At 47.3% G+C, this 16,718-nt stretch overlaps 1 protein-coding gene across 1 annotated transcript; it reads right to left on the bottom strand.

The window, feature by feature from the left end:
- Positions 1 to 6,899: 6,899 nt before the first annotated feature.
- LOC110571303 (sperm acrosome-associated protein 5-like) lies at positions 6,900 to 9,585 on the bottom strand. The gene is given in 4 exon segments (XM_021679408.1): positions 6,900 to 7,002; positions 7,106 to 7,184; positions 8,884 to 9,042; positions 9,441 to 9,585. Coding segments are annotated over 4 exon segments (486 nt in total).
- Between the last annotated feature and the right edge of the window lie 7,133 nt (positions 9,586 to 16,718).

A 16,718-nucleotide genomic window follows, 5' to 3' on the forward strand; every position in this document is an offset into this window, starting at 1 on the left:
GTGGCAGGAACAGAAGCTAACATGTAATGAGCCTGCACTGCACCGGGCACTCTACTAAGTACTTTATTTTATTTTATTTTTTAAGATTTTATTTATTTATTTAACAGAGAGAGAGAGAGGGAGCACGCGCACAAGCAGGGGGAGCGGGAGGCAGAGGGAGAGGGAGAAGCAGGCTCCGCCTTGAGCAGGGCTCCATCCCAGGACCCTGGGATCATGACCTGAGCCGACATGCTGCTTAACAACTGACTGAGCCACCCAGGCACCCCCTACTCAGTACTTAATACACATGACCACCTTGGTCCTCACAACCACCCTGAGAAGTGGGTACCTTTAATATCCACATTCTACTAATGAGGAAACTGAGTCCCAGAGTGGATAAGCAAGTGGCATGGAGTTGCAGAGCTGGTTACTGGCATAGCTGGGATAGTCCCCACTCCGTGAATACTTGACGATAGAAGATATTTCACTGTCAAGACCAGTATCTTTAACAGCTGCATATTTTTGTCTTGTATGCATGGGCCACGATGCATAGCATGGTAGTAATCTTTTTTTTTTTTTAAAGATTTTATTTATTTATTTGACAGAGACAGAGACAGCGAGAGCAGGAACACAAGCAGGGGGAGTGGGAGAGGGAGAAGCAGGCTTCCTGCCGAGCAGGGAGCCCGATGTGGGACTCGATCCCAGGACCCTGGGATCATGACCTGAGCCGAAGGCAATCGCTTAACCAACTGAGCCACCCAGGCGCCCAGCATGGTAGTAATCTTTCTTGTCCTCTATCTTGTACTGTGCTGAGCATTCCTAGAATTTCTGGTTCAAAAGTTGGGCACATTTTGAACCTTCACAGACCTTGCCAAATAGCCTTTTGAAAAGTTTGTGCAAGTTTATACTCCTACTAATGAATGAAGATACCCTTCCTAATCCTTTCTGTCATATTTTTATTTTATTTTATTTATTTATTTTTGGTAGAAAGGATGTTTCATTTATTTATTTATTTTAAAAATTTTCCTCATTCTTTTCTTTGTTTTCAGTACTTTATTTTTAAAACTTTCTGTTTTCTTTTTTCTTTTTTTAAAAGATCTTATTTATTTGAGAGAGAGAGAGTGAGTGAGAAAGAGACAGCATGAGAGAGAGAGAGAGAGAGAGCGGGGGGGGAGGGGCAGAGGGAGAAGGAGAAGCAGACTCCCCGCTGAGCCGGAGCCCAACATGGGGCTCGATCCCAGAACCCTGAGATCTGACCTGAGCCGAAGGTAGCCGCTTAACTGACTGAGCCACCAAGGCGTCCCTTTTTTATTTTTTTCATCATGAGATGTGTACTCTATAATCCCCATTCCCTACTTCCCCCATTCTCTCACTTCTCTCCCCTCTGGTGACCATCAGTTTGTTCTCTATCTTAACAGTCTGTTTCTTGGTTTGTCTCTCTCTCTTTTTTTTTTCCTTTGTTCATTTGTTTTGTTTCTTATATTCCACCTGTGAATGAGATCACATAGTATTTGTCTTTCTCTGACTGCCTTATTTCATTTAGCATAATACTCTAGCTCTATCTATAAATGAAAATACCCTTTCTAATCCTTTTGTCATGTTTTTAATCCTTGCCATTTGATAGTTAAAATATCTCATTTCTTTTGTTCGTGTTTATTTAGTTAGCAATGAGGTTGAGTATCTTTTCATATTCTTTCCTCTTTTGGTGAATTGTTCTTTTACGTACATTGCTCTTTTTCATGTGGGTTCTTTTTTTTTTTTAAATATATTTTTTAAGTAATTTCTACACCGAAGGTGGGGCTCGAACTCACAACCCTGAGATCAACTGTCGTGTTCTACTGACTGAATCAGCCAGGTGCCCCTTGCCTGTAGGTTCATAAATCCTTTTTTTTTTTTGTTCTTATATCTTTGTCTTACTATTTTTTATGGAAATATTATGGGAATACTACTTAGATAAGAATTTGGGGGGTTGGGGCACCTGGGTGGCTCAGTCATTGGGTGTCTGCCTTTGGCTCAGGTCGTGATCCCAGGGTCCTGGGATCGAGCCCCGCATCGGGCTCCCTGCTCTGCGGGGAAGCCTGCTTCTCCCTCCCCCCTTCCCCCTGCTTGTGTTCCCTCTCTCGCTGTGTCTCTCTCTGTCAAATAAATAAATAAAATCTTTAAAAAAAAATTGGGGAGGTTGACATTTTGTTGAAGCATAGCATACAGAGAAAATGTATAACGTGTACACTTTCATGAATTACAAATTGGAAACACCTGTGTAACCAGTACCTGAATCAAGAAACAGAAAGTGAGAAGTCACCCAGAAGCCTCCTTCATGCCACTTCCAGTCACTATCCCCTGACTCATGGGTGATGCTTTCTGATTTCTATAAGCATAGATTATTTTTGCCTGTTCTTGAATGCCACATGGATGGAATCTTATGCTATTCTTTTGTGTCTGGCTTCTTTCAGTTATCATAATGTTTTTGAGATCCACTCTTGTCATTTTGTGTATCATTAGTTTGTTCTTTCCGTTACTGTGTACTATTCTGTTGTATAAATACATCACAGTTGTTTATCCATTCTACGGCTGGTGGATGTCTCCATTTTGGCAATTTCAAATAATACTTCTGTGGATATTCTTGGGCGCCTGGGTGGCTCAGTTGGTTAAGCGACTGCCTTCAGCTCAGGTCATGGTCCTGGAGTCCCGGGATCGAGTCCCGCGTCGGGCTCCCTGCTCGGCAGGGAGTCTGCCTCTCTCTCTGACCCTCCCCCCTCTCATGCTCTCTATCCATTCTCTCTCTCAAATAAATAAATAAAATCTTTAAAAAAATACTTCTGTGGATATTCTTGTACATGTCTTGATGTGTGTGCATTTCCATTAGATATATACATAGGAGTGGGGTTGCTGGGTCCTAGGTTAGGTGTACGCTTAGCATTAATAGATTTGGCTAAAATGTTTTCCAAGGTGGCTGTACAATTTATAGTTTACTCTCACCAGCAATATATGAGAGTTCCAATTGCTCCACATCCTTGCCAACATTTGGATTTTTGGTCTTAATTTTAGCCATTCTGTTGGTATATAGTTATATTTCATTGTGGTTTAAATTCGTATTTCCCTGGTGACTAAAGATGTCGAGCACCCTTTTTTTTTTTTAGATTTTTTATTTATTTGAGAGAGAGAGAGAGCACAAGCAGGGGGAGCGGCAGGCAGAGGGAGAGGGAGAAGCAGGCTCTCCGCTGAGCAGGGAGCCCGACATGGGGCTCGATCCCAGGACCCTGGGATCATGACCTGAGCCGAAGGCAGACACTTCACCAACTGAGCCACCCAGGCGCCCCTCGAGCACCCTTTCATATGTTTACTGGCCAATTGGATATCATCTTTTGTGAAGTATCTGTTCAAATCTTTTTCTAGTTTTTCTATGAGATTGCCTACATTTATCATCTTGATTTTTAGGAGTTCTTTATGGTTTCTATAGAATAAAAGTCCTTTGCTAGAGATAGCTATTGCAGATATCTCAGAGAAAACTTTTTGGAAATTATTAAACAGTAGCCTCTCTCTGAAGAATATTCTCTTCATCTTAAAATATATCATCATTTAAATTTCTATCAAACTGATTGAATGGAAGGATGCAGTTACAGGGATCGGTGTCATTTGAGGATGTGGCTGTGGACTTCACCCAGGAGTGGAATCATCTGGAATCTTCTGAGAGGACACTTTACAGAGCTGTGATGCTAGAGAGCTATAGTCATTTGGTCTCTGTGGGTGAGCACAGCTTCCCTGAGTAATTCACAGTGTACCAGATAGGATGACTTTCCATCTCTGAAGTGTTTCAATACTTTGACCTCAAGTTCCAGGGATTCAAGATTCCTAATCCCTCTTAGACTGAATAAGGTGTTTGTATTTTCATCTCTCGTGTGAAATTTATACTTATTAAAATGTAACTTCCTAATTACCTTGAGGCCGTGAAACCCACACGGATGTGCCTAAGTCATCTATCATTTCCATTACAGGGTATCCTGTTATCAAACCAGATGTGATCACCTGTTTGGAGAAGAGAGGACTCCAGATCATAGAGAAATTCCAAGTTCGAGTTACACAGGTAAATAAGAAACGGACAGATGGAGATGACGAGTAAGACCCCAGTGGGTGCATGAGGGCTGGACGTCTTTAAAAGCTGAGAGATATCTTCCTTAAGGACATGACTTTTTTTTTGCTAACTCCAAATTGTTAGTTTTGTGAGCTGTCTCATGGTAATCTTGGAATGAAGTGGTAAGGAACTGGACTACAATCTGCCTCATCCTTCTACTTATTCTCTTGGTCACCTCAGTTGTTTTCAGCCTTCCTTTTTTTTTTTTTTTTTTAAGAGAGCGAGAGAGCAAGAGAGAGCGAGCACGCATGCGCGCATGAGCATGTTGGGGCGGGGCAGAGGGAGAGGGAGAGAATCCCAAGTAGGCTCCATGCTCAGTGTGGAGCCTGACATGGGGCTCGATCTCATGACCCTGAGATCATGCCCTGAGCTGAAACCAAGAGTCGGATGCCTAATCGACTGAGCCACCCAGGCACCCCATTTTCAGCCTTCCTGAAAGGCTCTTCTATTTGAGTCCCCTTCCTCCAAATCCTGGATCTACCACCTTTTCAAAATCCCTTTACCCTACTCATGGCTCTCTAAACCTATTTTCACCTTCTCTCCTCCATTTTGAGGTATTTTTCTTAATCAAAGTCACTGATACTTATCATTACTTTCTTGTTCCAATTTCTGTCAGAGCAATTTGTGCTTTCTTTCCCTCAAGCTCAGAGTATAGGAGACATGTAATTTGAATTTCTTTCTGACTGGTATCTAGACCTAAAAGAAAATAAGTCAACCTTATCAGAGGTCTGCTTCTAACAAAAGGTATATTCACAGGGAATGGTTTATTATTCTTCTTTCTGGAAGTCTGCCAAGTTGACCAGCTGGAGAGGCACCAGAAAAACCAAAATAGACACCTGAGGCAAGCTACATCCATTAGAGAGAAAAATGTGACTAAGGAGTGAGGTCATGAAAATAATGGATTTGTAAACCCACTTCCACAGAGCACACGGGTGGTTTCTGCATTACACACACTCTATATATAGGACTCCTATGGGAAAAGTTTTTTTTTTTTAATTTTTTATTTAGGGACACCTGGGTTGCTCAGTCGGTTAAGTATCTGGCTTCGGGTCAGGTCATGATCCCAGGGTCCTGGAATCGAGTCTCATATTGGGCTCCTTGCTCAGCGGGGAGCCTGCTTCTCCCTCTGCCTGCAGCTCTCCCTCTCTCTGTCAAATAAATAAAAAAGAGACAGAGAGAGAGTGCACACAAGCAGGGGGAGTGGCAAGCAGAGGGAGAGACAGACTCCCCGCTGAGCAAGGAGCCTGATGTGGGCTCGATCCCAGGACCCTGGGATCATGACCCGAGCTGAAGGCAGATGCCCAACCAACCGAGTGCAGTCAAGATTTTGGCTTTTTTTCTATGTGTGGACCTCCCCCCTTTCTGGGCTTGATCATGCAGTCTTCCCGGAAATGCTATGAGCTACCTGATTGGTTTTTAGATCTACTTTTTACTTAAATTCAGCAGAGTTTATTTTTGCTGCCTTTTTTTTTTTTTTAAAGATTTTATTTATTTATTTGACTGAGAGAGACACAGCGAGAGAGGGAACACAAGCAGGGGGAGTGGGAGAGGGAGAAGCAGGCTTCCCGCTGAGCAGGGAGCCCAATGTGGGGCTTGATCCCAGGACCCTGGGATCATGACCTGAGCCAAAGGCAGACGCTTAATGACTGAGCCACCCAGGCACCCCGATTTTTGCTGCTTTTGATGAATACAGGAATCAGTACCTAGAGTGATGGCACCCTTTATGGATCCCCAGGGAAATGTGAAATTTGGCCATCTAGGCCGTTGGGGCTGAAGGCAGGAGAAATCAAACTGGCATGATGGAAGGGGGCTCGGTCATTCTCACACTGGTGGATATCTGCTTTAATGATCATCTGTGCTTACCCTGGATGAAGTAAACACTGAAAACAAGGCTTTGGGTAGCTGAATATCCACCCCCAATCAAAAAGTACAAAAGACATGAGGGACTGCTTCCTCACAGTGGTGGCTGCTTCTGATGGGGCTGGTACAGAGAGAAAGAAAGGCAAGTTTAAATTCCTAAATTCTCTGCCCAAGACACAGACCCAAATCCAGGCATTCTGTAAGAAAGAAATTACTACACTGTGCATCCATTGAATTCCTGGCCTAAATTCCCACTCTGTCATTCGAAATTTAGGATTAATTGTGAAAGAGGGAGTGGGAGGCCGAGTGTCAGAATAGGGAGATATGGGAGGATGTGGGAGAATGTGAACACTTTAATTCCCACTGAGTATCCTGTGTAAGCTGAAACCAATCTTATTTTCCCTGGAGAGACTGTATCTACCTTAATTGAAGACCTTGTAGTGACTTCTACTGAGAGTGATGCTTTTTAAGGAAAGCCAATTTTCATAGCCCCTCATCCCACCCTTCCATCTCCAGACCTATAACTGCCTTGTGCACCAAGCACTTTATGTGCTTTCCAAACATTCAGTCATTTAATTCTCCCAACAATCCCATGAAATAGTTGCTACCATTATCATCCTCATTTTGCCAAGGAGGAAACGGAGGCCCAGAGAAATGAAATGCCTTGCCCGGCGCAACAGAGCTCCTAAGTGGTAGAGATGGTAGAGAAGCTATGCTCTTACCTTCACCCCGAGCGATATGGTGTCCCTGATTAGAGCTTTGAATGTATGTGGGAAGTGATTACATGGGGGGTTCCTCCAGGCATTGGAAAAATGAAGAGAGTTAGGCATCAGAGGACTCTTGCATTGCTTATAGATACCGTTCTTTATTAAATCCACAGAAGAAAGAAAAGAAAGGAAAAGAAAATTTCTACTTCTGGGAAACTGAATCATGAATTATTAGTTTTCTTTGAGACAGCTTTGTCATGCATATTGCATTCCTTGAGCCATTCAGATAAATCATGGCCAGAACAGTGCCGGGTCCATGAATCCCTGGGAAATGAAGGGAGAGAAGGAGGGTGAAGTGGACAGGCTGATAGGGTGGCAGTGCCATTATCCCCACTGCCCAAGGTCCAAGCTGCCCCTATGAACTTACCAAGCAGTCATACCATTCCCTGAGGACACCACCTTCCCGGCACACAAGGTATCATCCAGAATATGGCGGTTGAGCAGGTCTGCGGGGGGAGGGAAGAAAGGGACATAGTGATCTGGTGCACTGGGGACAGGGTGACAGTGTATGGTAGGCCCAAGGGTTCTGCATTCCTTGGAGCCTGAATAACTTCAACCACTACATTGACTGATTCTAGATGACCTTGATTCACTTGTCGGCTGGTTATGAATGACCTCAACCGCCATGTTGGCTGGTTCTGTAGAACCTTAACTCACGCTGACAGATCCTGGATGATCTTTTTTTTTTTTAAGATTTTATTTATTTATTTGACAGAGACACAGTGAGAGAGGGAACACAAGCAGGGGGAGTGGGAGAGGGAGAAGCAGGCTTCCCGCGGAGCAGGGAGCCCGATGCGGGGCTCAATCCCAGGACCCCGGGATCATGACCTGAGCTGAAGGCAGACAGCTAATGACTGAGCCACCCAGGTGCCCCCAGATCCTGGATGATCTTGATTCATTTTGCCTGGTTATGAATATCCTCAACCATCATATTGCCTGGTCCTAACAACCTCAAACTCTATGTTGGCCAGTTCTGGATGACTTCAGTTGTAATTTTGTGTGGTTGTGGATGATCTCAACTGCAACAGCAGCTGGTCTGACATCACCTTAACCACCAGGTCGGCTGGTTGGGAAGCTACTCAGCTGCAAGTTTGGTCAGTCTTGGTGACTTCAAACACTGTGTTGTCCAGTCTTGGATAACCTCAACTGCCACTTTGGTTACAAATGACCTCAGTCTCCATGCTGGTTAGTTCCATTCAACCTCAGGTATCATGGTGCTTGGTTCTAGATGATCCCAACTGCTCAACCAGGGCGACCTTCACTGCCATTCTGACTGGTTAATGATCTCAACTGCCATGTTGACCAGTCCTGGACAACCTCAGTTGCCATTTTGACCAGTTACAAATAATTCCAACCTCCATGTTGACCATTCCAGGACCTCAACTTCCATTATAGCTGATCCTGGACTACCTCAACTTCCATGTTGGCTCAAAGTGAACAACCTTAACCTTTATTTTAGCTAGTCTTGAGAAACCTTACTATTCATGTTACCCTGTCCTAGACAGCTTCAACCTCTGTGGTGGCTGGTCTTGGACAACCTCAACCTTCAAGCTGGCCAATCCTGGGTAATCTCTTCTGTTACTTTAGCAGGACTTGGACATCCTCAACCTCCATTTGGCCTGGACCCTAATAACCTCAGTCCCCATTTTGGTCTGTCTTGGACAACCTCAAGCACCATTTTGGCCAACCCCGAACAACTACCACTATTAAATTTTGTCCTCAATACCACCACACTCTTGTCTGGAAAGCTCTCTCCTTTCTGCACAGATAACTCCTTATTTCTGTTCCTACAGCCAGATAATGTGTTTCTTCCCTCAGGGCCTGAACAACCTCAACGCCAAATCAGGACAGTCTCCCCCTCCATTCCACATGGAGGTAAGTTTCCGGTTTTCTGAGTCCCCGAAAACTGCAGCCTCCATTCTCGGGGAGGTATAGGACTTCTGAGCCCTTCTGACCTGGACAACATCTCAGCGTAGTTGGTAAGGATACGGGATGGATGGTGTCTCTAACAGCCCAGGCAAATGTGCTCTTTTCCTTGTCATTTTTCTGCTGGTTACTGGAGGTTATGGCTTAGGCAACCTTGAACTCTGTGTGTTGGGCAGTGAGGCCAGGCAGGGCTTCGGGGTGTCCCCAGTACTGCCTCACCTCGACACTCGATGTGACAGAGGTTCTGGGTGGGTGTAATACCATCGTTATACCACCAGGTGGAGTTCAGCTGGAAAATGCCGTATTTGCTGCTGCGGTCAGGATTGTGGCCCACGAAGGAGGTGTCAAAGCCACTCTCATAGTGTGCCATGCACAGTCCTGGGGCAGGGAGGGGGTAGGTAGGAGGTAGGCATGAGTCCTGGGACTAGGGGATGGTAGGATAAGGGGAGGGGACAGGGATCGTTGTCATCCCAGTTGTGGGGCTGATGATCTTGGTTTGGTGGTGGTGGTGTTGTTGGTGATTCTGGTGAGACATGAGGGATGGCGGGGTGATAGTATTCGTGATGACTTTGATGGTAGTGATGGTGTTGCTGGTAGACATGGGGGTGATGGTTGTGAAGGCAATGATGGTAAGGACATTAGAGTCAGTCAGTCAGGGGATGGCCGAGAGGATCATGCCCTGGCCTAGGGAGGTCATAGATGAGAAGGGGGGCCTGGGTCTGAGTGTGGTGGGCAGCTCGGGGTGTGGGTGGGACTTGGGGCAGCTGGAGTCTCACAGTCTCCAATGCTGTAGCCCTTGAAGCCACTGAGGCCCACCTTCTTCAGCTTCATTGCCAGTTCACAGCATTCGTAGATCTTCGCATCCACGGCGGCGACCATCAGTGTGGCCAGAGTCACCGCCACAGTGACCCAGGTCTGCATTATAACATGCATAGGACCTCCTAGCCAACTCTTCGCTCCAGACTCAAATGCTGCCCTGTTCAGAACTAGGGGCATTCTGGACCTCTGGGCTCTATGAGCAAATACCATGTAATAGATTCTGGAACACAGAAGCCAGAGGGCTCACTGTCTTTCCAAGTGCCACCTCTGTTAGAGACGGACACACAAGGGAAAAGAAAGATGCTGACCTATACACAAAGATGGGAGGAGGCAAAACCAGGGAGAAACCCTGAGATGTCAGAAAGAGATGCAGGAAGAGAGGGGCTGGAGACACAGAGATAGGACTCAGGCCCTGGGCCTCACGATCAGCCCACATTCCCCCACTTTCCTTAACACAGTGCCACTCCACTGTTTTCAATCATGCTCTACCACTTGGTTCCCTCCATTTCCACTCACTCTGCCCCTCGTCACCTCCATTCCCCCCACTCTGCTCAGCAGCCAGCTCTGTTCACTACATTGTGCCTCCTACCACCTCGATTTCTCACGCTCTGCACCATATGGCCACCATGCCCTCGCCTTCTGCCCCTCGTTACCTCCATTTACCCATTCTTGGCACCTCCTTCACTTCACTTACTCTGCACAGTTCCACCCTAATTTCCTGGAATCTGGCCCACGTTCACCCCATTCAATCACACTCTGCCCTCCATTACATATTATACATGACACACGACATAGAGATGCGCCCTCTTCTGTTGCTTCAGCTCCATTCTTGTTCCAGCTTTTCATCCCTTCCCCCCCCCCCCCCCCCCCCCCGCCCAGTTCACTGTCTCTCGGCCACTACCCTTCGTTCATGCTGGGCCTCATATTGCCACAACTCCTTAACCCTCTCCTTACATGGCCCCAATTCTCTCATGTCGTATTCCTTCACCTCCATTCACTCTCAGACTCTCGTTTTCTACTTTTCCCCTCCACTTCTTGACAGCGCACGGAGTGACTCCCATTCACTCGCACGTGGCCCACGCTTCAGCTTGCTTCATGGACTCTGGGCCTCATTCTCTCCCTCACTCTCTCTTGCGGCCCCTTCTTCACCTTTATTCTCTCCAGCGCTGCTCCCATGTTTACCCCCATTCCCTGTATTCCTCCCAAACACTAGCCCAAGTTACCTGCAGATTCTCATTCTCTGCTTGCTCAGCCCCATTCCTCACTTTCTCTTCATTGACTCCATTTACTCTCACTCACTCTGCCTCTCATTCATCGAAATGATCTCATTCATTGAAACTCATTTCCTGTGTGACCCCTGTTCCCTCTTACCACCCCGTTCTGCGCCTGATCTCATGTCTAGTTTCCGTTCATGCAGTCACACTCTGCCTTGAATTCACTGGGCCCCATGTTCCCCCACTTTATTCACTTGGGGCCATGTGACCTCCGTCTTTCCCTTTGGCTCACGATACCCACAGTGACTCACCTTCTTCTCTTTGCTTCTATTCTCTCTCACTCTGCCCAACAGGCACATGCAGCAGCTCCTTCACCTGGGCTGATTGATACTGGGATCCCTGGACATGCCTGGAGCCCCGCATCACCCCTATCCAATCCCAGTCTGCCCCTCATTCACCTCTAGCCACTCCATTTCTCCCTTAGAGTGTCGCCACTCGCAACTCAGCCTGATTCACATACTCACATTCTACCATGTATACGTCTTCAGTCCCTCTTCTGTCCCTTGTACTCCCCATTCTTCCCTCCATGCTCCACATTACCTCCATTCACTCCCACATTCCCCCTAAATTCACCTCTCTCACTCTTTTTTTTTTTTTTTTAAGATTTTATTTATTTATTTGACAGAGAGAGACACAGCGAGAGAGGGAACACAAGTAGGGGGAGTGGGAGAGGGAGAAGCAGGCTTCCCGCGGAGCAGGGAGCCCGACGCAGGGCTCGATCCCAGGACCCTGGGATCATGACCTGAGCTGAAGGCAGATGCTTAACGACTGAGCCACCCAGGCGCCCCTCACCTCTCTCACTCTTAACATGCCCCATAAACCATCGTTTATTCGCACTCTGGTCCTTAGTGCTCAAAACAACTTGCACTCTCCTGCTTTATCAAGTCCATTCATGTTCACCTCCTTGAATTGCTCCATTCACTCAGTCTGCTCCCACTTTCACTTTTGGTCACTTTAGCCCGTGCCTCATTTTCCCATCATTTACTCAGTCTCATCCATAATCTCCAATTAATTCAAAATCGAATGCATGGTCATTCCCTCGTGCAGCTCCACACTACCCCCTCTGACTCCACTCTATTCATTCACCTCCCTCCCAACACCCTCTGTCTCTCCTTGCCCCCATTAACTCCCAATCTGCCCTTCATTCGCCATTATTCACCCCTGCCCGTCCCATATGTCTCCCATTTAGTGACACTCGCATTGGCCAAGACAGTAAATTCTGACATATTGTTCAAGATTCATATACCAGTGATGGTATACTACAAATACCAGAATGGAAGTGGATTCCTCTCTTGGAAGCAGGTAGTTCAGGGCTAGCATGCTAGCTTCAGGGTCACCAGAGAAGTGGCTCGTGTGCTTTTGCTCTGACAAACTCACCTGCTGCCTTATGGTCCCAAATCACTGCTCACAATTGGCCCCACTTCTGTAGTTTTGATGAAATGTATCTTTTATTTTAAAGTAAGTTCTCCACCCAGTGTGGGGCTTGAACTCCTGGCCCTAAGATCAAGAGTCACATGCTCTACCAACTGGGCTAGCCAGATACCCCTTGATGAAATGTATCTTAAGAACAATTGTGGTGGGGGCACCTGGGTGGCTCAGTCGTTAAGCGTCTGCCTTCGGCTCAGGTCACGATCCCAGGGTCCTGGGATCAAGCCCCTCATCGGGCTCCCTGCTCAGCGGGAAGCCTGCTTCTCCCTCTCCCACTCCCCCTGCTTGTGTTCCTGCTCTCGCTCTCTCTCTGTCAAATAAATAAATAAAACCTTTAAAAAAAAAAAAAAAAACAATTGTGGTGATGACTCACTGGTGAGGTGGGGGACCTGTGGGTGGGAGTGTCACCTTGTAGAGACTCTGTGGTGGTACCAGCTACTGTCAGCTTCCCATACCCCTTCACCTAGCTACCTGTGGCTTAGACCGTTATATGAGGAGGTTGCACCTGCAGAGACTGATGGCAGAAGATGCCCAGGACATAGTGGGAGGCCTCGCTCCTCAGCGCAGAAAAGCTGGTCTCACAGAGCTTGTGGATGTGCACTGTGAACCCTGGGACAGTTTTTGAGGGGCTGTATCACTGGCTCAGGGACATTTCTGGAGCTGGCAATCACTGTACCCCAATAGCCACCAACCCTAAAGGATCCTCTCTATACACAGGGGTGTGTGTGTGTGTGTACAAAGTGGTGGGGGAATGATGTTTGTTAAGATAGAAGAGGCCAGGCTGGGATGAGCGCTACAGGTCCAGCCCTTCCTATTTCCCACCTTCGAATGCATTCAGAGAGAACGGACATGTTTTGTACCCAAGAAGTGCTTATCCTTCAGGGAGCAAGAGATAGGAGCTATTCCTCTGTTTTCTCTCTTTGCTTTGTCTGCCAAGAAGCTCCATCGAGATTTCTGGTAAAAACATTCCTTGGCTAGTTTTAATGGTTCTGGGATGAGGACCCGCTGATACTTTCTGGAAGTTCTGTGGGATAGAGAATAAACAAAAGAAGAATATTATTGGGTAGAAGTTAAGGATCCAACCTTGGGAAACTGTATGGCCTTGGGCAAGTTACTTAGTCTCTCTGGGACTCAGTTTCCTCCTCTGACAAGTGGAGGCCATGGGACTGTTCACAGATAGTGGGGACTGAGTGAGGCAGGTCATATCATGTGCTTCACACGGTGTGTGGCACACAGGAGATACTGAGCTAGGTCTGAGCCCCCATTATCACTTGCTGGGCCTATTGGCAGAAGCCATGCTGTTTTTCCTGCTTTCGCCCTTGCCCTCTGTTGTCATTCTCCAAAGCAGCCTGCAGGTTATCTTTGAATTTTTTCCTCTTTATTAACAAAAACTTAATACATATAGATGCCTAATTTTATTTAAATAATAATACTAAAACATGTAGCACTTGCTATGTGCCAAGCATTGTTCTTTTTTTTTTTTTTTTAAAGATTTTATTCATTTATTTGAGACAGAATGAGAGAGAGAGAGAGAGCACATGAGAGGGGGGAGGGTCAGAGGGAGAAGCAGGCTCCCTGCCGAGCAGGGAGCCCGATGCGGGACTCGATCCAGGGACTCCAGGATCATGACCTGAGCCGAAGGCAGTCGCTTAACCAACTGAGCCACCCAGACGCCCGCCAAGCATTGTTCTAAGTCTTTACAATTATCAGTTCATTTGTCATCGTCCCTATTTTATAGATGAGGAAGAGAAGAGTTCTGCCCTAGTTACAAAGCTCGTAGGTAGGGGTTTGAAACCAGGTTGTCTCCATCATGTTTGTTTGGTTCTGGCTTCTTCCTTGCTATATTCCCAATGTCTAGAATACTGTCTGTCATACAGGAGATGCTTAAGCAAATCCCTGTGAAGCTCATGTTCTAGTGGTGCAAGACTCGCATAAACAAGAATGCAAGATTGCTTCTGATGGGTCTTTAAACAATCTTATCCCTCTTATGGCTTCCCATTCTGTCTAGAGTGAAGCATGAGCTCTGTTCTTGGCAGAGGAGGCCCTACGGCATCTGGCCCCCCACCCACTTCTCCCTCCCTCACACCTCCTACGCTCCCAACACACTGCCAGTTTCCATTCCTCCAACAAGCCGAATTGGGTCCCACTTCCGGGCCTTTGCAACAGCCGTGCCCTCCACCAGAAAGCTCTTTGCTTCGGCTGTTTGTGGGGCCGGCTCCTTTTGGTCAGCAAAATTGTCACCTCCGACGAAAGGATTTCGTTCCTGCCCATCCAGAGAAAGCAACCCGTCAGCCACTGCTTAACACATTCCCTTCACCCCGGGGTGTGTGCGTCCTAGGTCCCCGTTTATTTTTATCCTTCAGCTTGTTTGTATGCCGTCCTTCAAAACTCCCAGCTCTAGCCAGTGGATGGAGCCAGTGTGACCTTTCCCTACCTCTCAGCCTTTGTGCACGCTGGGCGATTCGGCCACGCATCCCGTCTTCCTATTCAATTACACCTGTAAACCCGACGCTGCCCTTCGGGTTCAAGACCCCAAATTCCGGCCTGCCAGAACTTTCCTCAATTGGGCAGTTCCCCTCCCCGCCACAAGCAAAATGCTTTTCGAGGTCTCGGGAATGACGGTCTCCGCTGAACAAAGTAAACACCTGCTCCACACGGCAGCCCTCGAGGTGTAGAGCCCTGGTGGGCGCGGCCATCTCAAAGCAGGGACCGCGCGAGCGCGGCCATCTTCCCTCCGCGCAGGCGCCGCGGCCCCGCCGCGTTCGCGTGGGGCCGGCGGGAGGGGGGCGGGAGGGGGCCCGGTGTTGACTATTGGCGGACGCGGGCTCAAAGCCCCCACTGAGCGTGCGCACACCCAGCTGCTGCAGCCCTCTGGGCTGCGGAGCCCGAGTTGGTCCCGAAGCGGAAGTGCTTCTTAGGGCCAGGTCTTGTACTGGTCTCCTCTGCAGTGAGCAGAAAATCTATTGTCGAGAGGGTGAGAGAGAGAGAGAGAGAGAGAGAGGGAGAGGGGTTGAGAGGGCGAGTGCTAGAGGTGGTGGGCTGAGTGATGGGGAGTTCTGGGGGGAACGAATGAAGGGGGATGTGGGGGGGCGGTCATTGATGTGGGGAGTTGTGGGGTGAGTGATGGGAGACCGAATGAAGGTCTCTGCGCACGATGGTGGACAAAGTTATGGTACTAGTCGGGGTTGAATGGGGCTTGTTCAACGCTGACTTCTACACATTTTCCAGCACAGTGACCTGCGCTAAGGGTTCATACGCACTCCTCAGGTCCCTCCTTAGGCGCGCCCCACCTCTCCCTGTGCCCCTCTCCCCTTGCCCACGCCCCCAGGTAGGGGCCTGGTGTGAATGCTCCAGCCGAAGTGAATCTGCACCCGAAGGCTTCCTTCTGGCTCCTGGGCAAGCCGGCCCCAGTGAGGTGAGGAGAAGGAAGAGGCACCTGAGAGTACTCACCTCAGAGCTTAGAGCTTGGGGTTTGGGGGTGGGGTGGGCGAGGCTTGGTGCTGCAGGGTTTGGTGGCGGGGGGGGCGGGGGGGGGTCGTCGGGCTTAAAACGTCAGGAGGATGACAGTTTTTAAAAGTTCAGTTTTCTTGGCGTTTAACAAATACTAGCACATTTGAATTACAGATTAATTAAAAATAGAGGAAAAGAAAATCAAAAGGAATTCATTTTATCCCCCTACATTTAAACGTCCATTCTTAGAGTTTTTGGTGTGTATTAGGGGTGTGCGTCTTTTAAACATTTCACATATAGTTTGAGATGGGTTCCTGCAGTTTTTTTTTTTTTTAAAGATTTTATTTTTATTTATTTGACAGAGAGAGACACAGCGAGAGAGGGAACACAAGCAGGGAGAGTGGGAGAGGGAGAAGCAGGCTTCCCGCGGAGCAGGGAGCCCTATGCGGGGCTCGATCCCAGGACCCTGGGATCGTGACCTGAGCCGAAGGCAGACGCTTAACGACTGAGCCACCCAGGTGCCCCGGTTCCTGCAGTTTTATAACCTACCTTTTTTTCATTTAGAAGTTTTACTGTGATTCAGCTTAATTTATTCTGTGACATTTTAAAAACTTTTAATTTAGATATATGTACAGAAAAGTACACAGATACTAAAGCATACAGTTCCATACAACGGTGTTTTTAATAGCTATGTAGGATTTCACCCCTTGTATTTCCTTATTAATCTCTTATTTTGAGTCATATAGGATTAACTTTGGCATTCATGAAGTCAGTGCTGAGATGAAGGTACTTATAGAGGAATTGTGATGTATTAGAATAATTTCATTAAAGGAAATACCTGGAAATACAATTTCTGGGTCAGTACACAAGTATATATAGAAAAAAAACCTTTTTGTTAGAAGCTCAGGTGAGGAAAAGAGTCAAGAATACACAGGTGGTTGTTAAAACCGCATGGTTGCCCAAACTTCCACAGGGTGGCCTCATGCCCAGCTCATGTGAGGGGATTCCTAGGCAGATAATTCTGGGCAGATATGCCTGATGGGTTCTCTCATATGCTGTACACTTCTCCATTCTTCCAGCTTG

Source organism: Neomonachus schauinslandi, chromosome X, assembly GCF_002201575.2.
Source record: "Neomonachus schauinslandi chromosome X, ASM220157v2, whole genome shotgun sequence".
In the NCBI taxonomy this organism is placed as follows: Eukaryota; Metazoa; Chordata; class Mammalia; order Carnivora; family Phocidae; genus Neomonachus; species Neomonachus schauinslandi.